The 24949-nt window shown below is 50.9% G+C and overlaps 2 protein-coding genes across 4 annotated transcripts in view; one reads left to right on the top strand and one right to left on the bottom strand.

The window, feature by feature from the left end:
* LOC118006802 (macrophage colony-stimulating factor 1 receptor) overlaps positions 1-8001 on the top strand; it is a 30259-nt gene extending 22258 nt beyond the window's left edge. The window contains exons 12-21 of the mRNA XM_034999585.1: positions 67-171; positions 658-768; positions 1442-1604; positions 3711-3802; positions 3915-4012; positions 5061-5183; positions 5264-5375; positions 5900-5999; positions 6889-6997; positions 7094-8001. Coding sequence (XP_034855476.1) covers positions 67-171; positions 658-768; positions 1442-1604; positions 3711-3802; positions 3915-4012; positions 5061-5183; positions 5264-5375; positions 5900-5999; positions 6889-6997; positions 7094-7225 — 1145 coding nt within the window. The 3' untranslated portion in view covers positions 7226-8001. The remainder of the gene's footprint in view (positions 1-66; positions 172-657; positions 769-1441; positions 1605-3710; positions 3803-3914; positions 4013-5060; positions 5184-5263; positions 5376-5899; positions 6000-6888; positions 6998-7093) is intronic.
* Positions 8002-8914: 913 nt separating this feature from the next.
* Positions 8915-24949, bottom strand: part of LOC118006801 (HMG domain-containing protein 3) — a 44398-nt gene continuing 28363 nt past the window's right edge. For all 3 annotated transcript variants that reach the window (XM_034999583.1, XM_034999584.1, XM_034999582.1), the window contains 9 exons: positions 24646-24947; positions 24009-24136; positions 19146-19277; positions 18050-18234; positions 14352-14571; positions 13362-13495; positions 12403-12519; positions 10540-10749; positions 8915-9568 (listed from right to left, as the gene is read on the bottom strand). In XM_034999583.1, coding sequence (XP_034855474.1) covers positions 9101-9568; positions 10540-10749; positions 12403-12519; positions 13362-13495; positions 14352-14571; positions 18050-18234; positions 19146-19277; positions 24009-24136; positions 24646-24947 — 1896 coding nt within the window. In that variant the 3' untranslated portion in view covers positions 8915-9100. The remainder of the gene's footprint in view (positions 9569-10539; positions 10750-12402; positions 12520-13361; positions 13496-14351; positions 14572-18049; positions 18235-19145; positions 19278-24008; positions 24137-24645; positions 24948-24949) is intronic.

Genomic DNA, 24949 nt, shown 5'->3' with positions numbered 1-24949 from the left:
AAGGGCTCTTTGTCACCCAGGGATCTAAGGAGACCGTGTGTGTGTGTGTGTGTGTGTGTGTGGCAGGGAAGACTCTTGGAGCTGGTGCCTTTGGGAAGGTGGTAGAGGCCACGGCCTTTGGTCTGGGCAAGGAAGATGCTGTTCTGAAGGTGGCTGTGAAGATGCTGAAGTGTAAGTGAGGGGAAGGGGCTGAGGGAATTGTGGGGAGCGGGGAGGAGGTGGTGCATGCTAGGGGAGGGCCTGCCCTGTCATCACAAAAGGCACCACCCACATTTTTGGCCTGGGGAAGGGCCTGGGATTGGAGGCAAGGACTCTTGGCTTCTTTTGTGAGCTGCAGCCTCCCTCCAACTCCTGGGTGTGGAGGGGCTTCTGATGGAGCCCCAAAGAGGCTGGGGCACACAGAGGCCACCCTGGGCCATGGCCTGGCCACAGCTTGGTTTCCTGCCACTCGAAAGCAGCTCAGGGATGGGCCATCTCTTCTCTCTCCCTAACTCCCATCTGCGTGTCTGCATTTTTCCTTTTCCCTCTTTTGGTCACTGATCACTTTGGGGCACTGGGTGTGCCCCACTTGCTCTCTTGGGTGTCTCCTGTCTGTCTGTGTGGCTCTCTATGTCCTGCCCTCTCCCCATCTATGGGACCTGTGGCTCCATCTTCCAGCCACGGCTCACGCGGACGAGAAGGAGGCCCTCATGTCGGAACTGAAGATCATGAGTCACCTAGGCCAACACGAAAACATAGTCAACCTTCTGGGAGCCTGCACCCACGGAGGTGAGGGGTCCTAGCAGGCACTGGGGCCCATGGTCTTGGAGCCTCTTGGGTGTCTGAGGGCCCAGGGTCACCTCACTCCATCTTCTCCTCCCAATCCCCTCCAAGTGATGGTAGGATCTCTACCTCAGCATTCCTCAAATTCCTAGACCAGGTGCCTGGATTGGTCAGAAGCTGTTTATGACTGATAGTCAGTTCTATGAGCTCTGATCAGTGGTTCTCAGACCTTGGTGTGTGTCCGAGTCAGCCAGAGAGGGGGATAAGAGTGCAGATCTCTGGTTCCTGCTGCAGGGAGTCTGATTCTGGGGGCCTGGAGTGAAACTCCCACCCAAAGACACTTGGACACTCATGACAGGGTCCACAACAGTGCCCCAGGGCCTGTCGGGACTCCCAATCTGTCCCATCCTCTTCTATAGCAGCCTTGACCCATATGGAACCGCCATAGATTTCCTTTGAAGAAAGAATTCTTTGGCTAGTTTTTTGAGATTCCTCTGTTTTAGACAGATGGGATTACTGAGGCACAGAAAGCAGAAAAAGCTGCCCATAGCCAGGCAGGATTAGAACTCAGGTTTCCTGAGTCCCATTCCAGGGGGCCGTGTTGCCCCACCCCATGTTCCTGTCCACATGGGGGAGTGGGCTAAGGAGTGCACTTACCCCACTCTCTTGGCTGCACTAGGCCCTGTTCTGGTCATCACCGAGTACTGTTGCTATGGCGACCTGCTCAACTTTCTGCGAAGGAAGGCCGAGGCCATGCTGGGACCCAGCCTGAGTGTGGCCCAGGACCCCCAGGCAGGCGCTGGCTACAAGAACATCCACCTGGAGAAGAAATATGTCCGCAGGTAGGACCCTGGCAAAGGACAGGAAGGAGGCTGGGACGGGAGGAGGGGGGCCCTGGGTCTGTCCGTAAACCTAACACAGGCTTGGTGGCTGTGTGGCCCTCACTTTCCCATCTCTGCCATGGGAAGTAGTCACCCCCACTTAGATGGGCCAACCCGGCTTTTCTACTACTTATTCCTATCATCCAACAAATATTTGGGCACCTACTTTTGTTCTAGGAATATGGAGGGCAAAGATGGGCAGCTCATAGTCTGGTGGAGATAGGCGTTAATGAAATCATCACTTTAATGTATGTAAAAGATAAACCAAGATCCATTCAGCGCTCTGGCCAGAGATGGGCAGATCTTGAGGGTAACTGCCCTATTTGTCCCATGCTGTCAGGGGCTCATGCTGTCAGGGGCTACACAGCACCCGGACAGAGTCTGCTGGTTGTTGGGGGAGAAAGGGCAAAACAGGGTGACCGTGGCCAGGCCCCCGATCTACTTGGGCCTCAGTTTCCCCGGGGTGAGCCACTGGGGGGTTGAACCTCTCAGAGTCTTTCCTACTCTATCATTCTGTAATGCTGTGATTCCTGGAAGCCACCCCGAGGCAGATGGATGAAGCCACATGGGGAATCAGAGAGAGGAAGTGGCCAGTTTCGTGTCACACATGAGTCAGGGGCAGAGGCGGAGCCCACCCCAGAACTCTCTGCTCCCTTGACTCCTGGTCCAGTACTCACGTGAGCCTCACTGCTGTCCTGAAGTCTCGGTCCTGGGGCGTGTGGGGCCTCAGGGCCAGGCTGCTGAGACAGGATCAGAACGAGAAGGGTGTACTTGGGCCCCCTATCTCAGCCACTATCAGCTGCCAAGCCTGGGGAGGCAAAAGGGGAAGGAGGCCATTTCATTCCATCCAGTATCCCCGAATATGAGGGCTGGCAGGATCTGCTTCCTCTTCCTCTCTCTGCCGCCCCTCTGAGAGGGCAGCTCACACTGGGCCTCCTCAGGCTAGAACCTCAGGCCAAGTCAAATCAAAATGAGAACTGAAGTAAAGTACTAACTTCTTATCTTCAAATGTGCACATGGGGTAAGGATTCAGTGAGGTGACTTCAAGGGCAAATGGCATGTGAACCAATCCTGCCAGTGGGTTCCCAGGCTACATTAATGGAAGTATAGTTTCTAAACCAAGGGAGGGGATGGTTTTGCCATGGTCAAAGCCTAAATAAGACACTCCCTTCTCTTTCTGGGAACACTAGATCTAGTATGGGCATTGTCAAGGTGCACGTCTCCATCACAGAGGGGGCAGGGATGGGGGGGGTGGGAGGGAGTGCAGAAATCATACCTAGTTGTAATATTAGAAGCAGTAGTAGCTATTCAATCTAGAGAAGTGCTTTCTCCAACTGTGACTCAAAGCGTGAGCTCATAGGCATCACCTGAAAGCTGTTAGAAATGCAGGAGCTCAGGCCACCAGACCTGCTGAGTCAGAATCAGCATTTCAGTAAGACCCCCCCAGGCGAATCATATGCTCTTGAATTAGTTTAAGAAGCACTCCTCTAGACCAGTGGCCTTTAGCCAGGCTGCACACTGGAATCGCCTGGAGAGAGCGCAAAGTGCGAACGACTGGGTTTTGCCCCCTAATTTCTGAGGTGGTCCGGGCACAGGGAGAGTTGAGAATTCCCCACGTGGCTGAATGTGAAGCCAGCGGTGAGAACCACTGTCCAGACAGAGAAGGCTCAAAGATGGGGCCTTAGAATATGCTCAAATCCCTGTAGGGCTGTTAGGGGGAAAGGAAGCCTCATTCTCTGTGGCCTTTGAGGGCAGAGCAAGGACCAGCTGGAGGAAAATCCAAGGGGCAGATTGGCATTAGGAACAGTGAAGAACTTTCTAACAGGCAGAGAGCTGCCCAACGATAGAACAAATTGTAAGCTTCTTCCCTGGATGGCCATGCTGAGATCAATGATCACTCACACAGAATGCGGCAGGGGAATTCCCTGTCAGAAAGGGATGTTTGAGTGGACCTTGAGGTCCCCGTCCTTCCCTGCCGATTGGAGAGGCCATGGGGAGCTAGAGGTCAAGGCCTGAGCTGGGCAGTTTAGCAAGAGGGACTCACCCGCCCCCCAACCATTTATATAGGGACAGCGGCTTCTCCAGCCAGGGTGTAGACACCTATGTGGAGATGAGACCTGTCTCTACTTCTTCTTCAAACGACTCCTTCTCTGAACAAGGTGAGGAGGTACTGGGTTTCAGGTGTGGGAAGGGCAGAGAGGGGCGACTGGGGGCTGGGCAGGGAGGGGCAGGGATGAGGTAGGGCTGTGCTGACGCCTCTTCCCACACCAGACCTGGACAAGGAGGATGGGCGACCACTGGAGTTGCGGGACCTGCTCCGCTTCTCGAGCCAGGTGGCCCAGGGCATGGCCTTCCTTGCTTCCAAGAACGTGAGTTGTAAACTGGGTCTGAGTGTGGTCACCCAGGGGGATGGGAGGCAGCTGAGCCCCGCCCCCCCCGCCCCCCCGCCACGTAAGTCTGGATGACGATGGGGAGGAAAGGAGAGCATATGATGGAGCCAAGGAGGAGCCAGCATGCCAGAGAGCAGGTGGGCAGCGGCCACACGGCCTCTAGGAGTGAGCGGGAGAGACCTACGGCTGAGAGTTCCTCCACCACGGGACGGTGGGAGCCCAGGCCTGAGCAGACCCGTTTCCCTGGTGTGCAGCAGGCCGTGGAGGACCCCATGTCCAAGAACAGGCTTTATTCCTTCGGTTTTGGCCGACAGTGTGAACAAGACAACCATTGTGTCCTTTTGTGAAGCCCCCGGTCTCGTGGGGCTAATAAGGGAACCTCCCTGAGTTGTTGTGAGGGTACGAGAAGACATGTGCAACACACTCAACCCACGAAGTTCCCAGCGAGCGGGAGCTGTGACCGTCCTCCTTACAGCAGATTTGGGAGTCCAGAGTTTGATTGGTGGCTCAGCCATTTGCTGGGTGACTTTGAGCAACTATTGCAATTCTCTGAGCCTCGGTTTCTATACCTGGAAAAATGGGCACAATCACAGGGTTGTCTTAAGGGCAAAACAGGGTAATAATGTGGGCAGATGCTTAGAGAAGAGCCTGGCACGGGAGGGCCCTGGAGGTAGCAGCTGCTGTTACTAGTACCCGGGGGACGGGGCGCAGAGGCTGTTCCCAGCACCAGGGCTCATTGCTCCTTGCCCAAGCGGACTGCCCGAACTCTAAGGCAGCAGCCGCTGCTCAGGGCCAGAGGGCCACAGTGATGGTGCTTTTTAAATACTGAACCGTCCGACCACATTGAATTTCCTCAGACCTGGGTCTTGGTAGAAGGTAGGGACAGGAGCCAGAATAGAGGGCCAAAACGGATGCCCACCCCCTCAATGAGGAGCCCAAGGCCTTCTGGGGCCCTGGCTGCTCCCCCTGCACCTCAGGCTCAAGTAGGGCAGGGGCTGAGACTAACTCTGCAAGCCCTTCCCTCCAGTGCATCCACCGGGACGTGGCAGCACGAAACGTCCTGCTGACCAGTGGGCGTGTGGCCAAGATCGGGGACTTTGGGCTGGCCAGGGACATCATGAATGACTCCAACTACATCGTCAAGGGCAATGTGAGTACTGGGGAGGGTAGGCCGGGCTGGGGAGGGGGCGGTGAGCCAGGGTCCGAGGTGACTGGGGTCTGCTGTGCCAGGCCCGCCTGCCCGTGAAGTGGATGGCTCCAGAGAGCATCTTCGACTGTGTCTACACGGTTCAGAGCGACGTCTGGTCCTATGGCATCCTGCTCTGGGAAATCTTCTCACTCGGTAAGCCGCTGGCCCAGGGCAGGCTTGGCCTGGGGCTGACTCGTGTTCGGTTACCATGGTGTCCTATACCTCATGGAGGATGCCAGTCAAGGATACTTGGTGCCCAGGGCACAGCAAAGGCTGCTGGGAGTGAAAACCAAGCAGTGCACCTCCTGCATGGGCTGGGCGGACGCTCCACGCCACCAGGCATTCCGTCCAGGCTCTTCCCTCGTGTGCCTGCCCGAGCGGTTGCTGCTTCCTTGAATGGTTTTCTCTCATACTGTGTGTATCCCGCTTCTGGAGCTCTAGGCACAGGGACTTGGGCTAAGCCCTTCAACGAGCTCCTCTAACCTTTTATTCCAAAGCCTGTGCCGGAATTCTCTGTGGGGTGTGATGAGGCCTGGGTGAAGGCTCCCCAGTTCCACCGAAGCCTACGCTCCTTTGTAACTCTTCACACCCCAGCCTCGCCACGATGTAATGTGGGTGTGGGGGCAGGTGAAGGTGAGCACTGAGCATGGTCTCCTACCTGATCTTGGCCTTTGCAGGGCTGAACCCCTACCCTGGCATCCTGGTGAACAGCAAGTTCTATAAACTGGTGAAGGATGGATACCAAATGGCCCAGCCTGCATTTGCCCCAGAGAACATGTAAGTGAAGGACCCCAGGGAGGAAAGCGGACACCCCAGGCTTTAGGTTGAAGGGGACGGAAGTGTGTGTGTGGTCCCAGTCTCCCTGCCCAGTGTTCCAGAACCAGGCTTTACCTCCCCCCCCGTGGGCCAAACCAAGCCCTTTTCCGAGTGAGGTCAGGGTTTCCACTGGTTTCCCAGGTAGCCTAGAGGATGTGCTCCTAGGACTCCAACTGGGACTGGTCCTAACTCAAATGACAGGTTTTTAAGTCAGACTCTCGTACTACGACCTCAAGGAAGGCTCCTGCCATCTCTTCTGTCCTGGCACTCTGGGGTGTGGGCCAGCCAGCCACGGCAGCCTCTCCGCCGCCTCATGACAGCCGGCCCACCGCGAGCCGCCGACTCCCTCCCCTCACCACGGCCTCCGCGCGGGCCAGCGGGCCATGCATTCACCCACCACATCTTTCCCCGCCACTCTCAACGCGGCCGCTCCCGGTGCCCAGCCAGGCCCTCGCGGCCTGCCGGCCCACCAGCTCCACAGCCCTGCAGCCCCCCTGCCCCGTTAAGTCTCTTGCTACAGTCGGCCGCTTGCTCATCTCAGCCCACCTGGCAAACCGACCTGCGGGCAGCAAGGGCGCCCCTTCTTGGTTCTAGGAGCTTGGGCGAGAGCATCCCTCAACTTTTTCTCCTTTCAGCTGTCAAATGGGCGTGATAGAAATACCTTCCAAGGGCTACTGGGGAGATTAAGTAAGACAAGCATGTCAAGGACTTAGCACAGGTCTCGTGTCAGGCTCACTTCTCACTAGGCTTCAGGCCCTCTGCTGGGCAAGACTGAGGGGCTGTGTGTGCATGTGCACAGGGGAATGGGTCACGGTCCCCAGGCCCACAGGCCGCTTCTGTTCTGTCTCAGATACAGCATCATGCAGGCCTGCTGGGCCCTGGAGCCCACCCGCAGACCCACCTTCCAGCAGATTTGCTCCCTCCTCCAGGAGCAGGCCCAAGTGCACAGGAGAGAGCCGGTGAGTGGGGCCAGCCTCGGGGCGGGTGGCTGGCTCCAGCAGGCTGGGCGGGGCCTGAGCCATCAGGACCAACCACGCCCGGCCTCTCACCCTCAGGACTACACCAACTTGTCAAGCAGCGGCGGCAGCAGTGAGCCAGAGGAGAGCTCCAGCGAGCACCTGGCCTGCTGTGAGCAAGGGGATATTGCCCAGCCCCTGCTGCAGCCCAACAACTACCAGTTCTGCTGAGGAGACGGCCAGGAAGCTCCGCTTTCCCCTTCCTCCAAGCTTCAGCTCCACCGTGGATGGGGCACCACGGGGAGAACCTACAGACTCTGCCCTTGGTCATTTCACTCAACAGCCCGGCCCAGCTCTGAAACTCAGGGATGTGAGACCCACGGGAGTTTGGGGAGGACCCCGCTTCCGCGGCCTGGGCCATCACTGCCAGTCAGGGGCTAGGGCTGAGCCCCCCACCCACTGTTCTCAATGCTATGGCCTCATGTTCGCTATGCCAACTGGGAGAACCCCAGCTCACTCTCAACCTCATTCCCACTTCCAGGCACCCCTTTCCCTACTCCCCGTTATCTCGTTGGAAATGGACCGGTTTTGTGCCTACCAAGTGCCCCAGTATTGAGACCAAGCTCCTTGGGCCTTGGCAGAGTAGAAGGACCCCCTCTGTAGCCGAGTGAAATGGCAAGAGCAAACAGGTGCTCAGACACTGTGCCTGGCTCAGGGACCTCAGAGCAGGGTGGCCCCTTTCTAGGAATGAACTGTACCTCCTACTCCCCACCCTCTGGCCTTCTCTCTACAGCCCCACCCACCCTGGATCTGGTCGCTACAATGAGCCAGGTGGCAGCTACAAGTTCGGGGTTCTGCCCAGTCCCCTGTCATTCTGAGTTGGAAGGCAGGGGGCCTGTGTGGCTGGCCACACCAAGCGAGCAGCATGCACTCCACCAAGCTGACCCCCCGTAACTAACAGTCGCTCTGCGGGATGTCTCGGTCATTAAACTAACAGCATTAACACAGCTGGCCTCCGATTCTCTGTGCCACTCGGGGGCCTGCGGATTCCCTGGGGCCTCTTCCATCCTCCTTCATGCTGAGTGACCAACTCAGCATCTCGGGTGCTCAACCACACCGTGCCCCACACAATGAGCATGGAATTGACTCTTGCTTCACCAAAACAGATAATTTAATAAATTTTATTCTTGGTGGGGGAAGAAGGAGGGGAAAAAAGCCACCTACTCCACTCCTCTCAATAAATTAAATAACACGGCCAATTCCCGTGCCCTAAGCAAACCTTAGGCACTTGAGCCAGTCCCGCTGTTTCCTTATGGCCCAGTCTGCTTCCCCTTCACAGAAGGGAGTTTTTCCTACTGCCGCCAGGTTATGTCATGCCAACGGGCCACATCCCCTCTGTGGTGAGGGTCCAGGCCCAGAAAGGATGTAAAGTGCAGCAGCAGTGGCCAGGGAAAAGGAGGAAGGGGATCCTCTTCCTCAAAGCTCAGGGCAGAGAAGACAGTCCTGGAAGAAAGCCGTGGCTGTTTCTCCCTCCTCAGCTTCCCCCAAATTTGGGTGCAGGAAGAGCAGGAGGGAAACGCATCCCTCCTCTGGGAAAATCAAGAGCCCAAAGGGACCCCTAGAGCTAATGAGGCCCCTAAGGCCCCAAGTCAAAGGCAACAGGCTAAGGAAGTCGTGTGGCTACAGGGGCTGGAAAGAGTGTTCCCCAGGGGTGGGAAGAGATACCTCAGCAGCCTTCCCACCTAGCGCCGGACTCTGCCTTCCCCTACCCCAGGACCTCCACCCTGACCCGCAGGAGGCCCCAGGGAAGCTACCAGCTACCAGCATTCCCTTGGCCTCCCGTCCCCTTTGCTGAACATTCTATGTCCCCCAAGTGCTCTCTCAGGGCCAGTAAGGAGTGTCCTGGTGCTTCTCCTAACCCCCAGAAGGTTGAGAACCACGGACCCGGGGCCCCACCGTGCTCAGGAAATGGAAGCTCTTTGGTCAGTCCCAGCATCAGAGGCCTCCCCAAAGGTGAACGCTCCCGCCGGTCCCCTGGATGGATCTGCCTCGGGTAAGGGCCTCACTATGGCTTGAGATGGTGCAGTCCCTGTGCAAGAGCCTGGCTTAGACTGTCACTGCAGCCACCTCCTCTTCCTCACCCTCCTCCTCTGCCTCTGTCTTGATCTGAGCTACCCCGAGGCGGTAGAGGGTGTCTCGGATGACCACCTCGCCAGGCTGGCAGCTCTGCACAATGTCATGGATCTGCCGGTTGACTATTTCACGGCTGGTGAGGAAGTCCATGAGGCGGTTGTAGAGGTAATAGTGGGTGGCATTGTCAAAGGCAATGGGCCGCTGGCGGACACTGTTTGGTTTGCTGTCTGCGATGGAGGCCAGGATGGTTGCGTAGGGCGCCAACTCAGGGCACAGGGCTGAAGAGTGGTGCCCAGTACTGGGGTCACCAGGACTGGGCTGTGTGTCTACATGGACGATGTGACGTGTGGCAGTCTTGGTGACTGGGTGCTGGACAGAGTGCTCAGCCTCCATCATGTCCACAGTATAATGCTGGTCCAAGAGTTCTGGGCAGGATACACTCTAGAGGAGAGATAAGAAACCACTCTGACATGAGGGAATGACTAAGGTAGAAGCTGTGGGGTGGGTGAGAGTGAAGGGGGGGGGGGCGTGTCAGTCAGCCCCATTTAAACCCTCACATCACCACATATGCTCACATCTCCTGGGGCAAGTCCCCTCTCCTCGTGAAGACGGGGACAGTCACAGTGGCCACCTCCCAGAACAGATGCTGGATTGCCTGAGCTGCTACTGCTTATTACCATGCCTAGGCAATTCTGGCCGGGGCTGCAGGGGAGTGGGGAGCGGGGCTCTCGCTGAGGCTCAGTTGCCTTTTGCCAGTGCCGGGCACAAACTCACAGAGCCAGTGAGTCCAGTGAATAAGGAAAAGGTTGAGTGATGACAATGACGCCTCCTTCCTGTTGCCAGGCCTAACATTTCTTACCAGCAAAGGGCACATGTGTCTGGTAGGAATCACAGTCTGGTACAAAGCACCAAAATACAGAGACAAGGGCTCTGCCCCTTACCTGCTGTGCGACACTGGCTAAGTCCACGTCCCCTCTCTGGACCTTACTTTACCTTTTACTAAAAGGAGAGGGTCGGATACAGTGGTGTTTTCTAAGCCTCTGTGCCTCTAGATCACAACAGGTATGCCAGACAGTACGTTCGGGGTCAGACCCAAGATCTGACGGTCCGGGCCTTTGGTACACCAGTGTGCAGCAATTTCGTAGGCTTTTCTGGAAGGCGCCCCCTGTGACTCCAAAATACCCGTGTTTGGGACACCCTGGGCACTCCTAAGTGACATGCTGGGGCCTTACACACACAGGGCTTGATCAGTAAACATTTGTGGAGGAAATGCTGGCGCACAGCATCAAGACAAAATATTAGTGGAGACAAAGGATGCTGGAGATGGTTCCCAGAAGGCCTTCCCAAACAACCAGGAGGAGGGACGTGGTCAGTAAGTGGGACTGTTTCCAGTTCCTCAGAAGGGAACTCACCACAGGTGGCTCTGCGGGGCTAGAGAAACAGCCCTGGTTCCTCCCCCACATCTGGCTGGTCAGCTCTGGGTAGCAGAGGTCAGCACACAGGGCCACTGGTGTGGCCATGTCTACCACGTAGACAGGTGGCCAATGGCGGGAAGAGACCAGCAGATCCACATGGTCGCGGGCACTCTCGCCCCGCACAAGGTACTTGGAGCCACAGACCACCTGGGCAGGGAGGTGGAGAGCACAGCAGAGGGTTAAGAAGCCAAACAGCACACAGAGCTGCGTCTGCTTCCCATAAAGATGAATAGTCAGGTTTCGTGACTAAAGCCATGGCCATCCTGCCAGAGCCCATCCCATTCTGCTTCCTAGTTCTGTCCCGAAATGAAGTCGCCAGCTCATCCCTGACTTCCTGAGAGAATACAGCTGGGGGCATCTGGTCTTCAGTGGAGGCTGAGAGGCCCCCAAGGGCATCTATTCCCAACCCCACCCTCCACACTGCCCCACCAAGCACCCTCCAGTCCAGGGGCTCCAACTCCCAGCCACACAGCACTGGCAGCCCACAGCTGGTTAGAGACGGAGGTTCCTGGGCCCTACCCCACACCCAGGGAATTAGCCTCTGGGGTGGGGTCTGAGCATCTGTATTTTGAGCAGCTCCCCACCAGACCCGGACAGGCTGCCCAGATGGGAACCTCAATGTAGACTAGTAAACACCTCCACTGACAGTGCCCCCCAGGTGCCACTTTGTTGCTGGGGAGGGGGGGCTCTGGGTTTAGTGGGGGATCCTGCATCTGTCTCCATCTCCCTACCGTGTTCACCCCCACCAGTCTTAGCTATCACCTCCTAGTAATTTGGCTTGCCCATCACAGCCCGGAGGCTCTGTAACTCTCATGGTCCCACGTGGTCAAGTGCTTCTCACAAGATGGTCCCCAGTCACATGAACACAGTCCTCTGAGCAGGCTCTGTTCTGCCAGAGGAAAGGCATCCAGTCTGTCCCTCAAACACAGCTTTGGCTAAAGAAGGTGAAAATCGGATTCTCTTTTGACAGCCAGTTGTCATGCCCCCTCATGCACCTGAGTGAACTCTGCTAGCAATCCCTCCCCCATTCAGTACCTGTTCGGGGGGTTTTCGACCCCAGTATCTTCCTGGGCCGGCTTTGTCATATAGTGCACAACCTTCCCAGAGCTATCCCAGTGCCTGCCCTGTCTGCACTCTACAGATGTGAAGCATGCTCTCCTTAAGCCAAAATCAGAACTACGTCCTCCCCAATTCCCACTGAGAACTGTCCACTAGGCCCCTTACTACCCTCAGTGGGGAACCCAGACTGCTACTGTGGCCTACAAAGCTCTGCATGATCTGGTCTCTGCTCACCCCTCCAACCTTCCTCTTTTGGGCTCACCAGGCTTCCCCACTCAAGACTTAGTGGTCACCCTTCCCTCTGCTGGAACATTCTTTCCATAACTCATCACTGGGCTCTCAGCCTTCTCTCGCTGCCCCAGACAGCAGGTCCCTCTCTGTTGCCTTCTATCTCAAGGCTTTGTCTAGTTCCTTCAAAGCTAGTGCCCTAAGCCACGGTGGCTCTATTTTCCCTCTAAAATGAGATCAACTAGAAAAGAATGAATCTTCACTGCTCACCTCTGTACCCTCAACAGCTGACGCAGGGCCAGGATGTGAAAGGGTGCCTAATACTCATTGGTGATGACCCAGGCTCCCTTCCTAGTCCAAAGGGTGGCATCTGACCCATAAGGAGCTACTCCACAGGCCGCCCAGTGACCTAAGTGCCAATTCCCACAGAATGAGCTGGATCAGCCAGATTATCTGTATGGGCAATCTGACATGGACAAATTCACCCCAAGCTACTCCTTATTATCCCCTTACCTGATGGGGGCACACCTTATAGATTTTACCCCCTGTGAGATGAGGTGGGGGCTGTCTAGCTCTGGTTCCATTCTGTACAGATTCATAGAGGGCCAACAAGGAGAAGCAGAGCTGTTCCTGGAACAGGACAAGATTAAAAACAAAGCAGTAAATGCTAAGAAACCAGGCCTGGTGTCCAGCACCAAACGCTCACTTCAGCACCCAAAGAGAAAGAATAAACCATCAAGGCCAGAGTTGCCTTGGAGCCTCACTAGCTTAATGTCCTCCAGGTACAGATGGGGATTCTGAGGCCCTGCAAGGACCAGGTCCCAGAGATAGCCAGCCACAGTGACCAAGGTGCCAGACTTCTGAGGCCTGGGCGGGGCGGGGGGGGGGGGGTCTTCCTACTTTTCACAGGGCAGCGGATGCTTCAAAGATAAGCTAGTATTTGATCTGAACTTGAAGGAGGCATGAAATTTTCGATAGGACGTTAGTATGAAGAAAAGTAAATAATGTAAATCACACACACACCCCCCATCCCACTCCCCACCCCCCCACCCCCCGGATGTAACGACACTCCTTCTCTAAGGGCCTGTAGAGGTGATAACCACACACTGCAAAGTGCCTTCCTTCCTTACAACAACCTCATCGGGTCAGTATTTTGGTTATTTCCACTTTGTAAACCAGGAAAATGAGGCTGAGAAATGAAAGGTAGCTTAGCATGGTCACGCCCAGTCAGTGGGAGAGCCAGGATTCCTGACCCCAGAGTCCAGACCCACTACCTTCACCAGAGGAACTGACTGGAGGGAAAGGCCTCGCATACCTATCGTGACCTGGCTGTGGACGATCTCCCAGGCCCCTGACTGCTAGCACCTTGTGTCCAACACAGGCACTTGTCACAGGTGGCTCATCTCGCCCAGAAAGCAGACCACCAGCCTGCTCCCTAAGTCCCTATCTGCACTGCTGCCCCCGCCACTCACCTTGGAGTCTTCTGTCCCAAAGGGGATGCCACACTGTCTCAACAGGTGCCGCAGTTCCTCCTCACTGTATGAGCCAATCTCCTCGAGCTTGCAGGTGCCCTCGTGGAGCAGCCTCACCAGGGCACTGCCATGGCCTGCAAGAGATGACCCTGCTGAAGGGAGGGCACTGCCACCAGGCAACAGAGGTCACAGGGAGTCCGTGTGTGAGGGTGAGAACCAGGGGACGAGGCCTAAGTCCGGCAAGCAGTGCAAGCAGGCTCTGCCCTGAGCACTGCCCTATGTGCTGAGGGAGGTGGACTCGAGGCAGGTCTTATAACTTCTGCAGATATATGAAGTCTCTCAGAACTGGCTTTCTGCCCCTGACCATCTAGGGGAGAGATCCAGCAGAACCCCCTTGCAAAGAACCTCAAAATGAGTAAGGTTTTAATCTTTTAAGGTTTTTCAGAACCAAGATCTCAGAGGCTTACCACAAGGGCAGCAACACGAGGAGGAGTAGGTCTCATTTCAAAAACGCTCTCTTTACACTGTGCTCCTGAACCTGCCTAACCACAGTGAACTATGTGGGGGCCTTAAAAAAGAAAACCAACTTCTGGGCCTTGAAACAGCAAGAATGAAGTAGGACCTCAGCATCTCATGTTAGGAAGCACTGCCTGAGAACCAGTGAATCACAACATATTAAATACTTATAAAATCATCTCAGTGGGTCATATCCAGGATTTTAAAAATGAAATAAAACAAAATATATTCCACTTGGTAAGGAAAGGTATTGTTTTGTGAAAGTTGGCTGGCAGCTCTTCAAAACTCTACACCTTGACTTTAACCTCTAGGGCATTTTGTCACACCGTGTCATTATCCTTCTAGAAAGAGCCCTCTCCGTGAGCCTGCCCTGCCCCCGCCCCGCTCTGCCACTCATACTGGCTGGCCATGGAAATGTTCCCAACTCTGGCCTGGGCCCTTCCCTGACCCAAGTCAGCCACCAGGTGGTCTTACCAGGTACTGGCTGCACATCCAGGTTTTTGTCCTTCTCAGTGTTGACGACCACAGCTCCTCTCATGAGTGGTGGGAAGAAGGGGGCAATAACAGAGGCATCAAACTTGGTGATAGGGATGCTGGCAGGGAAGGCCACCTGCTCAATCACCTCTGTCTCCATCGTGGCCCAAAAGTCCTCCACGTTTACCTCACTAGGGCCCAAGAACTCAGGCCAGGTGAACTAAAAGGTCAGGATAAAAAAGATCAAACTGTAGGAGCCACAGAGTATTAGCAACACAAGAGCCCACCTTCTTGATCCACTCGGGACAACAAAGTGGGGCAGGTATCAGACAGCCATGCACCACCAGGGTGCCCGCCCCCAATTCTGACATCTTAGTACCCGATGGCCTTTTGGCCACATTCCTCTCCCCCATACCTCAGCTCGCCCCAATACCTGAAGAGCGCTCAGTCCCTTCTGCATCTGCCTCTGGTCAAGTCCTTTCCCTGACCTGCCAGGAAAGGGGAGCTACCGCGGAATACCTGTTACATGTCGGACACTGCGTAACTACTGCACAAGTCTGGGGGGCTGGGGCGAGACTACCACAGGCAGGGGCAGAGTAAGAACTCGAACTAAAGTCTAGTCCCAAAGGCCAAGCCGTGCTCCCCACCACGTGTGACGCTAGTACGCACTGTGAGTACACAGCACAACCCTCCCGCCACGCTTCCCAGCTCCTGAGCCCGCCCTCCCCACAAAACACGGGGACAAGGAATGCCAGCCGCGTGTGCCGCTGGGCACACCGACTGATGTGCTGACGGTCATCAGGCTAGAGGGTCCCCCTCTATACAGTCCCTGAGGGGAGAGGCCACCAGACAGTCTCCTCCTGGACAACTGCCAATGTGAGTTTTGTTAAAAGTAACTTCTTGTTTCCTCTCACTGACTTCAGAATACCCTCTACCTGCTTCTCCGCCCATGCACACCACGCTGCACACACAAAAGGGAGAAAATAAAGTAGGCCCTGGTCTCTAGAAAGATATACCCAGTACCGTAGAAGAGAAGAGACATGCATACCGAGAGTGAAGGGAATTCTACTCCATTCTGTGAGAAAGAGCCTTGATCGGACAAGGCAGATGCCAGGTAGCACTAGGAGACATGAGCTTTTGCAGGAGGGTGGGCATCTGTTTACTTCTGGAAACCAAATGGTCTCTGCAGCTAGACGTCTTTTTAAAAAAAAAAAAAAAAAAAAAAAACTTGGGCTCAGAGTCCCAGGAGTTGCTAGCGAGCATGGCAGTGCTTATGAGCTCAGATTCTGGAGTCAGAGAGACCAAGGTCAAGCCCCAGCTCTACCCCTCCTGGCTGGGTAAGCGTGAACAAAACCCCTGGGCTTCAGTCCCTTCATCTACAAAAATCTCACAGGGATGGGGTGAGACGCCAGTCAAGCACCGAGCCCATCGTAAGAACTTGGCATATGTAGTAACATGCTCAATGAACTCTAGCTGGGTCACTAGTAATACTGCCATTAGGGACGCCTGGGTGGCTCAGTTGGTTAAGCGTCTGCCTTCAACTCAGGTCACGATCCCAGAGTCCTGGGATGGAGCTCCGCGTCGGGCTCTCTGCTCAGTGGGGAGTTTGCTTCTCCCTCTCCCTTTGCCTCCCTCTGCCTGCCACTCTGTCTGCTTGTGCTATCTGTCAAATAAATAAAATCTTAAAAAATAAAAAACCACTGCCATTAGATTATTATTAGATAAGCAGATCTGAATGAGGGTAGTAATAGCCTCTTGGTGAGATAACACACAAAACCAAAATTTTTTATTGGTCATTTTACCTACAAAGAACACCTAGAAGACTCCAGAAAGCATTATGCTTACTTTCATAGATCTTGTTACGCACCACCATCCTTCAAATGGGCTATGTGATCAAAATGTACATATATATATTTTTTTAATTGGGAAGAAAAGGAGGATTATGCATTAAATCCCTAAGAGGCTCAGCTGGCCATGCCAAAATGCATCTTTTTGCAGAGAAAATCCAAGCTTTTCTCTAGAGGGCCTGCACCACCCCCGGTGGTGAACAGGTGAGCTGCAGGTCCAGTGCCTAAAGAGACACTTGATGTTTCAGTCCTCTCTCAGTCACTGTGCTGGAGTTGAGGGGTGGAAAGCTCACCGACCCCAGCCCCCCCCCCCCCCCCGCTACTATGACATACTCACGGGGCACTCCATGCCTATGCATGCAGACGAGACCTCTCAGCATGATCATGGGAGAGAGTGCAGCAATCTATGTGATTTTTTAAAAACAGTGTGTACCAGGTCAAGAAAGATTCCTATTTTCTCAGTTTACTAAGAGTTTTATTATAAAAGGGTGTTGAATGATAATGAAAGCCCTTTTTACATCTATTGAAATAATCACATGGGTTTTTTCCCTTTAAACTGTACAGAAGCAAATTACATTAGTATATTTTCTAATGCTGAAACAATCTTGCTTTCCTGGGATAAGCTTGTCATGGTGGGTTACTTCCTTCACTGTTAGATATGACTGGCCATTATCTTATTCAGCACAGTGGCATCTATATTTATGAGTACAACCAGCCCCAATTTGTTCTCTTATATTAAATGTCTGGCTTTATTTTCAAGGTTATCTGGCCTTATTCAATGAGATAGGGAAACATATCTGCTTTCGCCATTCTTTTATGATCGGAATAATTTATTTCTTGGCTATATGTTAGAATTAATGTATGAAGCCATCTGAATTTGGTATTATCTTTATGAGAACACTTTTTAGTTAAGAACCAAGTCACAGATCAGGTCACTCTTCCTCAAAACCTGCCCACGGCTCTCCATCTCACTTGGTGTTAAGTCCTCCCAGTGGCCCCCCACAGCCACTTGCACCTCACATGTCCTACCACTCTTGCCACTGCTCACGTGCTCCAGCCACACTGGCCTCCTTACTGTTCCTTAACCAAGCACAGTAAGCCCACCTGAGACCGTTTTGCTGCTCTCGCTGCCTAGAATACTCCTCCCCTGAAAGCTACGTGCACTTCAGATCTCTTCTCAAATGCCTCCATGTCAGAGAGGCCTCCCCCTGACTACCCTCTAGAAAACAGGAATCCCCCTCTCCACCACGCTGTTCTCTCCTTTCCTGCTTTACTATTACTATGCTACTTTTAATTACTACATACTGCCTATACGATAAACATTAATATAACATATGCAATTATTAATGTTTGTTTCCGGGGCGCCTGGGTGGCTCAGTCGTTAAGCATCTACCTTCAGCTCAGGTCATGATCCCAGGGTCCTGGGATCGAGCCCCACATCGGACTCCCTGCTCAGCAGGGAGTCTGCTTCTCCCTCTCCCCGCTTGTGTTCCCTCTCTCGCTGTGTCTTTCTGTCAAATAAATAAATAAATAAATAAAATCTTTAAAAAAATAATAATAATGATGTTTGCTTCCTGTCTTCCCAAACCAGAATTCAAGCCCCATGAACATAGAAACTTTATAGGTTTTTTACCGCCCTGTCCCAAGTGTCTAAAAAGTGCACCTGCTTCATGTTTAATAAATTCATTGAAAAATAACAAATGCCTGTATTTCCAACCAGCCTTCCTTAGATGAAAAAGCCACTCGGCTCTCCCAGGCAGGACAGGAGCCATTCTGCTCCTGGGACAGCACGCAGGAAGGTGGCTGCCAGAAGTGTGAGGACGGTTCTAAAGGTGGCCAGGAGGCACTTACTTCCACACTCTTCAGTGCCAACACGTTTTCTTCATTCCTCTGGGCCATTTCCACTTTGGGAGCCACACCACAGATGCCACAGATCATGTCATTGTAGTCTCGGACAGTGAGGCACTCGAAAGCCCAATAGCCGTTGCACAGCAGCTCCTGCAGCTGGCTCAGCTCCTCAGAGGTCAGAGTCTTCTCTGCAAGGAGAGCAAGAGCTCTGAGAAGGTCACAAAAAAGACCCCGCGGCCCCTGGGGATGAGCCAGTGGCCAGCAAGAAAAGCGACTCGGCAAGACTGCTGCCCTAAGGACACCCAAGAGCACTTACCACCCCTAGGGTCAAGCACCCTGGCCTTCGGGGGCTCGGGTGGCAACCCCAAAGGGCAATTCCGGAGTTATTAAAACTGCCTTGCGCTAGCACCTACTAGGCACCAGACCATGTGCTGACAGCTTCAAATACATTATTTCATTTAACTCTCACGTCTTTAAGAAACCGAAGCTAGTCTCATCCCCATTTTACAACTGGAGAAACTGAGACACAGAGGATAACTGGCTCAAAAATCACGCTGCCACTAACTGGCAGAGCCAAGACTCAAACACAGGCCTCTCTGACCTTAGAACCTTTGCCCTATTCCATCTGACCTCACAGCAGGCAAGGTGCAAGGGAACTGAAGTCTATAGGGATAGGAAGGGAAAAGCATCAAAAGAAAGAAGGAAAGCAAGGAGAAAAAGAATTTCTAATATTAAGGAGGGTGATCCCCATCTTCAAGTCTCAATATGAGCCTTGGGGCTGGTAGCAGACCTCCAGAAGCTGTGTATTCAGAATGAGTCCAATTAACATGCAGCGAGGCCACCTCTACCTATCATCAAAGGATCAACTTCTAAAGAGTCAGCTTAACCTTGTGCTGAAGGTCCCTGGATGGATGGAAAGACTCACGCTTTTGGTATTTGTAAAATTAAAAAAGAGGAGTGCATCAGGGAAGTCAAGAATGTCTCTTTTTCAAACTATCAGATTCTTCTCTAAGATGATTTTTTCAACCAAAGCCCATCGCTGAAAATTCCCAGGGAACTCAGGACTAGACTATGGGAAAGGGAAGAAGCCAACCTGTACCTGTCTGCTCCTGCACCGACTTCAGAACAGCGCTGATGGACACTCTGGGGTCCTCTCCCAGCTTGATCTGGTTCCGGATTGCAAAAAGCAAGTCCAGGCTCACTAGTAGCTTGTTCCCCACATTAAAGAGACCTGCAAAGTTAAAAAGAGGCAACAGAGAAACTCACTGTAAAACATCCACAATGGAAAAAATTAGAAACAAACTAAGTATCCAGCAACAGGGGAATAGTTAATTATGGTACATTCCTAAAATAGAAAATTATACCTCATTAAAAAAAGTAACATAGACCTAAATGCTCTGGCGTGGAGCTGTCCATAATACACTGTTAAATGAAAAAAGCAATGAAATCCGTACAGGAATTTTTAATTAAAACAAACAAACAAAAAACCCAAAAGCCTCCGTACCGCCCAGCTCAGTGCTCATGACCACCAGGGCCCACTCTTCCTCTACTTCTCAACAACTGCACCGTGGGTAAAGGCCAGGAACACCCTCTAGTCCAGGGATGTGTAGGAGATGTAACAAAAGCAACAAAATCAGCCACCCCTAACCAAATCCTGAGATAAAAGACTTGGAGGGATTTAGATGCAGTCAATTTAAGACGAAAAAAAGAGGGCAATTTTATATTTGCACAAAGTATAATGCACAAATTTGCATAAAATCGAGCTCTAGAATATGTGCTCCCATGAAAGGAGAGTATAGAGGAGTGGGGAAGGCCTTTCTGAGCATGAAACCAAATGCTGAAACCAATAAAGGAGATGATTAAGTATGATTACATAAAAATTAAAATAAAAACAAAAGACAAACAACCCCCCCACACACAAAAAAACCAGAAAAATACCTTTGTGTCCAGAAAAAAAAAAAATCACAAAGTAAAAGACAATGAATAAACTAGGGAAGAACTCAGTCAATATTCCAATGAAGAATGGAAATGTTCACAAAACTCACAGAAGATATTAAAAAACAAAAACCATAAAATCCTCCTGGTAATCAAAGAAATGCAAATTAAGAAATAATACACTAGTTTTCACCTACCAAATTGGCAAACTTTAAAAAAATTGTAATATTGATCTACAAAAAGTTCCTTAAGCTGGTAAGTGAGTTTAGCACGGTCACTGGATAAAAATGGGTTTTGTCTACCCAATCATGTTTCTACGCTAACACTGAACAGTTAGAAATTGAACCACGTTATTTACCATGGAACAAAACGAAATAACTTAGGTATGAATCTAACAAAATATGTGCAGGATCTATATGCTGAAAACTACAAAACACTGATGAAAGAAATAAAGGAAACCCTAATAAAATGGAAAGATGGACAGGTTTAGGGATTAGAAGACTCAGTATTTCTAAGCATGTCAAGCTTTCACAAATTGATCTATATAGAGTCAACGTAATCCCAATTAAAATTCTAACAGGATTCTGCAGATACTGAGAAGCTGATTTTAAAATTTATATGGAAATGGAAAGGAACTAAAAGAGCCAAAACAATTCAGGAAAAACAAGGTTGGAGGAGTGAGACACTAGCTGACTTAAAGACCTACTATCCCGGCTGTAGTAATCAAGACCAGTGTGGTATTGGCAAAAGAACAGACAACATAAACCAATGGGACAGCGTAGACCACAGAAGTATACCCACACGTATATGATCAGCTATTTTTCAACAAAGGAGCCAAAGCAATTCAATGGAGAAGAGACTACCTTTCAACAAATGGTGGTACAACTGGATGTCCATATGCAAAAGAAGAAAAGAAAGAACTCAATCTGGTCCTCCCACTTTATTTATTTATTTATTTTTTAAGATTTTATTTATTTATTTGACAGAGAGAGACACAGCGAGAGAGGAAATACAAGCAGGGGGAGTGGGAGAGGGAGAAGCAGGCTTCCCGCGGAGCAGGGAGCCCGATGCGGGGCTCGATCCCAGGACCCTGGGACCATGACCTGAGCCGAAGGCAGACGCTTAACGACTGAGCCACCCAGGCGCCCCTGGCCCTCCCACTTTATATAATAATGAATTCAAAATGAATCAGAGACCTAAATATAAGCCATAAAATCATAAAACTAGAAAAAAATAGAAAAAATATTTATGATCTTCACCTAGACAGAGACACCTTAGACCATCAAAAGCATAATCCCTAGAAGAAACAACTGATGAAGTGGTCTTTGTCCTAAGAATTTCTGCTCTGTGGAAGATTCCACTTAGAGAATGAAGAGTCAAGCCAGAGACCGTAAGAAAACATCTGTAAATCACTTACCTGACAAAGGACTTATGGATCCAGAATATATAAAGAATTCTCAAAAAAAAAAAATCTCAAAATTCAACAGTAAGAAAACAATCCAATTCAACAGGCCAAAGATGGAATAGATATTTCACCAAAGACGACACATGGGTGGCAAATAAACCCATGAAATGATGCCCAATATCATGAGTCACCGAGGAAATACAAATCAGAACCACAATGAGGTACCACTTCATAAAACCATCAGAATGGAGCATCAGAAAGAAAAACAAGAACGAAAAAAATAAACAGTACCAAGTGCTCACAAATGGAGCAAAACAGAACTCTCACTCACTGTTGGAGGTACTGCAAATGGTACAAACATTTACCTAACAGTCTGGCAATTCCTTTAAATAAATAAATAAATAAATAAACCAACCAACCAACCAACCAACCTACACTTAGCATACAGCCCAGCAATTTGACTCTTCAGTATTCACCCGAGAGAAATGAAAATTTGTGTTCACACAAAAGCCTGTATGTGAATGTTTATAGCAGGTCTATTCTTAAGTGTCAAAACCTAACAACATGTATGTCCTTCAACAAGTGAACAGATAAGCAAATTGTGGTACTCCACACAATGGGAAACTACTCAACATGAAGAAGGAACTATTGATACATGCAACAATATGGATGACTTGACTTTTTCTTTCTTTTTTTTTTTAGAGAGTGAGTGAGTGCACGTGAGTGGGAGGAGGCACAGAGAGAGGGGCAGAATGCCAAGCAGACTACATGCTGAACCCGGAACCTGACATGGGGCTTGATCCCAGGATCCTGAGATCATGACCTGAGCCAAAACCAAGAGTCAGACGCTCAATGGACTGAGCCACCCAGGTGCTCCCAATATGGATGACTTTCAAAGGCATGACGTGTAATGGAAGAAGCCAGACTCACTTAAAATGCTACAAACAGGGGCGCCTGGGTGGCTCAGTTAGGCGTCTGCCTTCGGCTCAGGTCATGATCCCAGGGTCCTGGGATCAAGCCCCGCATCAGGCTCCCTGCTCAGCGGGAAGCCTGCTTCTCGCTTTCCCAATCCCCCTACTTGTGTTTTCCCTCTCTTGCTGTCTCTATCAAATAAATAAATAAAATCTTAAAAAAAAAAAAAAAATGCTACAAACACTGGTATCAACTATACTTAAATTTTAAAAAAAAACCCTCATTTTTAAAAATGATTTTGTAAAAATGCTACATACTGTGACATGAGTGACATTCCGGAAAGATGGAGCTATAGGAATGAAGAACATTATCAAACGGTTGCTAGAGGCTAGGGGCGTGGGGTGGGTTTGATTACAAGGGCACAGTACGGAGAAAGGTTTTGGGCAATGGAACTGTTCTATTGATTGCGGTGGCAGTTAAACATCTCAGTGCATTTGTCAGAACTCACGTAACTGTCAAACAACAAAGTAAATTTTGCTGTATGTAAACTTAAAAGTAAAATTTAAAAAAATATATTAATCCTAAGTACTACTGGCCTAGACAGACTGCAGGGAAATGGCATTCTCATTAACTACTGGCAAGACCATAAAATAGGACAAATTCAATTGGGCAATACAAGACATTAAGAGCATGAATTCAAAACAAGGCACCATAAGGTTCTGAAGACAAAGAGAGTAACAGATACTCTTTAATCTTCAGCACTCAATTCTACATGTGAAATTCAAGATCCAAATTCTGACACTGTTGGCACATGGTGAATGCTCCATAGTGTTTGGCGTTGATGAATGTTTAGGGGGGATGGGTGAACATGCAGCAATTCCGTGTGGAGCACGTGCCCAAAGGAAATAATTAAGGCCTGCACACCATGAGTTAATTACAAGGAGGATTCTAAAATGGAGTCCCATGCAACCCTTAAAAATGGTCATGTATTAAAAACAAAAAAATAAAAGGGCGCCTGGGTGGCTCAGTCGTTAAGCGTCTGCCTTCGGCCCAGGTCATGATCCCGGAGTCCCGGGATTGAGTCCCACATCGGGCTCCCTGCTCGTCAGGAAGCCTGCTTCTCCCTCTCCCACTCCCCCTGCTTGTGTTCCTACTGTTGCTCTCTGTCAAATAAATAAAAATTTAAAAAAAAAAAATGGTCATGTATTTCTCCACTTGCTGGCACAGGAAGATGCCCATCATACACTGCTAAACTTAAAAAGAATATTTGAAAATAACACCCAGCATAATCCCACTTCTGTCGAAAGAAAAACTATAAACCCATAAACTTCCTACAGCCTTATATTCTGTATGGATGAAAACACATTTGAAAGATTAAAGAGCAGAATGCTAAGTGTTTATCTCATGGCAGCACGATTACTACCGGTTTCAGTTTCTTCTTTATACTTGTCAGCATGTTCCATTTCTTCCACAATGAGGATTTGTTATTTAGCAATGAACTTTGTTTAAAGATCCCAGATATGAGAGTCCTAACACTTGATAGATAAACATCATCTTCTGGGGCTAAGACATCCAGAAGGAAAAACTGCCACTTTCTCAGAAGCCCCATCTGAGAGAAGGCCCAGTGCTCAAAGGAGCAAGGTCTAACCCCCAGAGGCTGTGCCCAAGCCTGCTTTGGGGCCCTCCGAGGGAAGAAAGGCTGACACGCACCTGTATGGATGTCCACGAAGCTGTGCAGGGCCAGACAATGAGGGTTCAGGCACATCTTCACTTGGGCAGTCACCACCTGCAGCCGGCTGGCTGTCAGCAGCCAGCACTCCTGGGGCCCAGCCAGGGAGCTAGTACCAAAACATCACCAACAGAAAAACAGAAGGGAAATCAACTTAATGCAGTCCCAGGGCTCAGTGATCAATGGCAAAATTCTCAAGACTAATGCAGTAGGCAAATGAAGGTGCTGGGGCTCCGTTCCAGGGTTTTCTAGGTGCGTGTTCCCACTCTGTTGGAATGAGGTCTGTGGAATCACCCCTGAAGTTAACGTAACTCTTAATTTATTACCCAATTTAACCAATCCCCCTTAACTCCCAAATCCAAGCATTATGCTGGGCAGTCCAGATGTAAATAAAATCCTAACTTGGTGACAATAACTTTCAGGCATTTTTCATTAAAAATAATAGACGATTACGAATTATTATTATTTTACTTTAGCAGTTCAAAAGCAAAGGAAACCTACGAGAAGCAGAGAAGAACACCTTCAAAGGCTATAGCTTTATAGCTGTCTGAAAGGGGCAATATGGGCCGAGGAGGACAGGGCAGCTGGGGACGGGGTAAATCTCAAAGGGGTGCTTACTTTTGTCCCCCTTTGAATAATGGGCTGCTACAGAGTAGGCACTGCGTGGACGGAGACTCATAATAATTCGACCAAGAGGTCTGCTCGATGGTGACTGTCTCTTCACTCACGTTGGACAGAATGAGTCGAGAGCTGTTGAGTTCGTGAATCAGGGCGAAGACCTCGGCCAGCTCTGACTCGTTCTCAGGAATCTGCAGGACTTTGCGTAGCAGCTGCAGCGTGGACTGGCGCTGGATCTCTCTCTGGGCCAGGCTCAGCGGCTCTGTGGCACTCAGCACATCTGGGAGAGGTGAGTTGACCTCCT

This window comes from Mirounga leonina, unplaced genomic scaffold, assembly GCF_011800145.1.
Source record: "Mirounga leonina isolate KUSES-001 unplaced genomic scaffold, KU_Mleo_1.0 Mir_99, whole genome shotgun sequence".
NCBI lineage: Eukaryota > Metazoa > Chordata > Mammalia > Carnivora > Phocidae > Mirounga > Mirounga leonina.
Note: the sequence above shows the minus strand (reverse complement) of the source record. Positions and strands in the feature narration are given on the sequence as shown.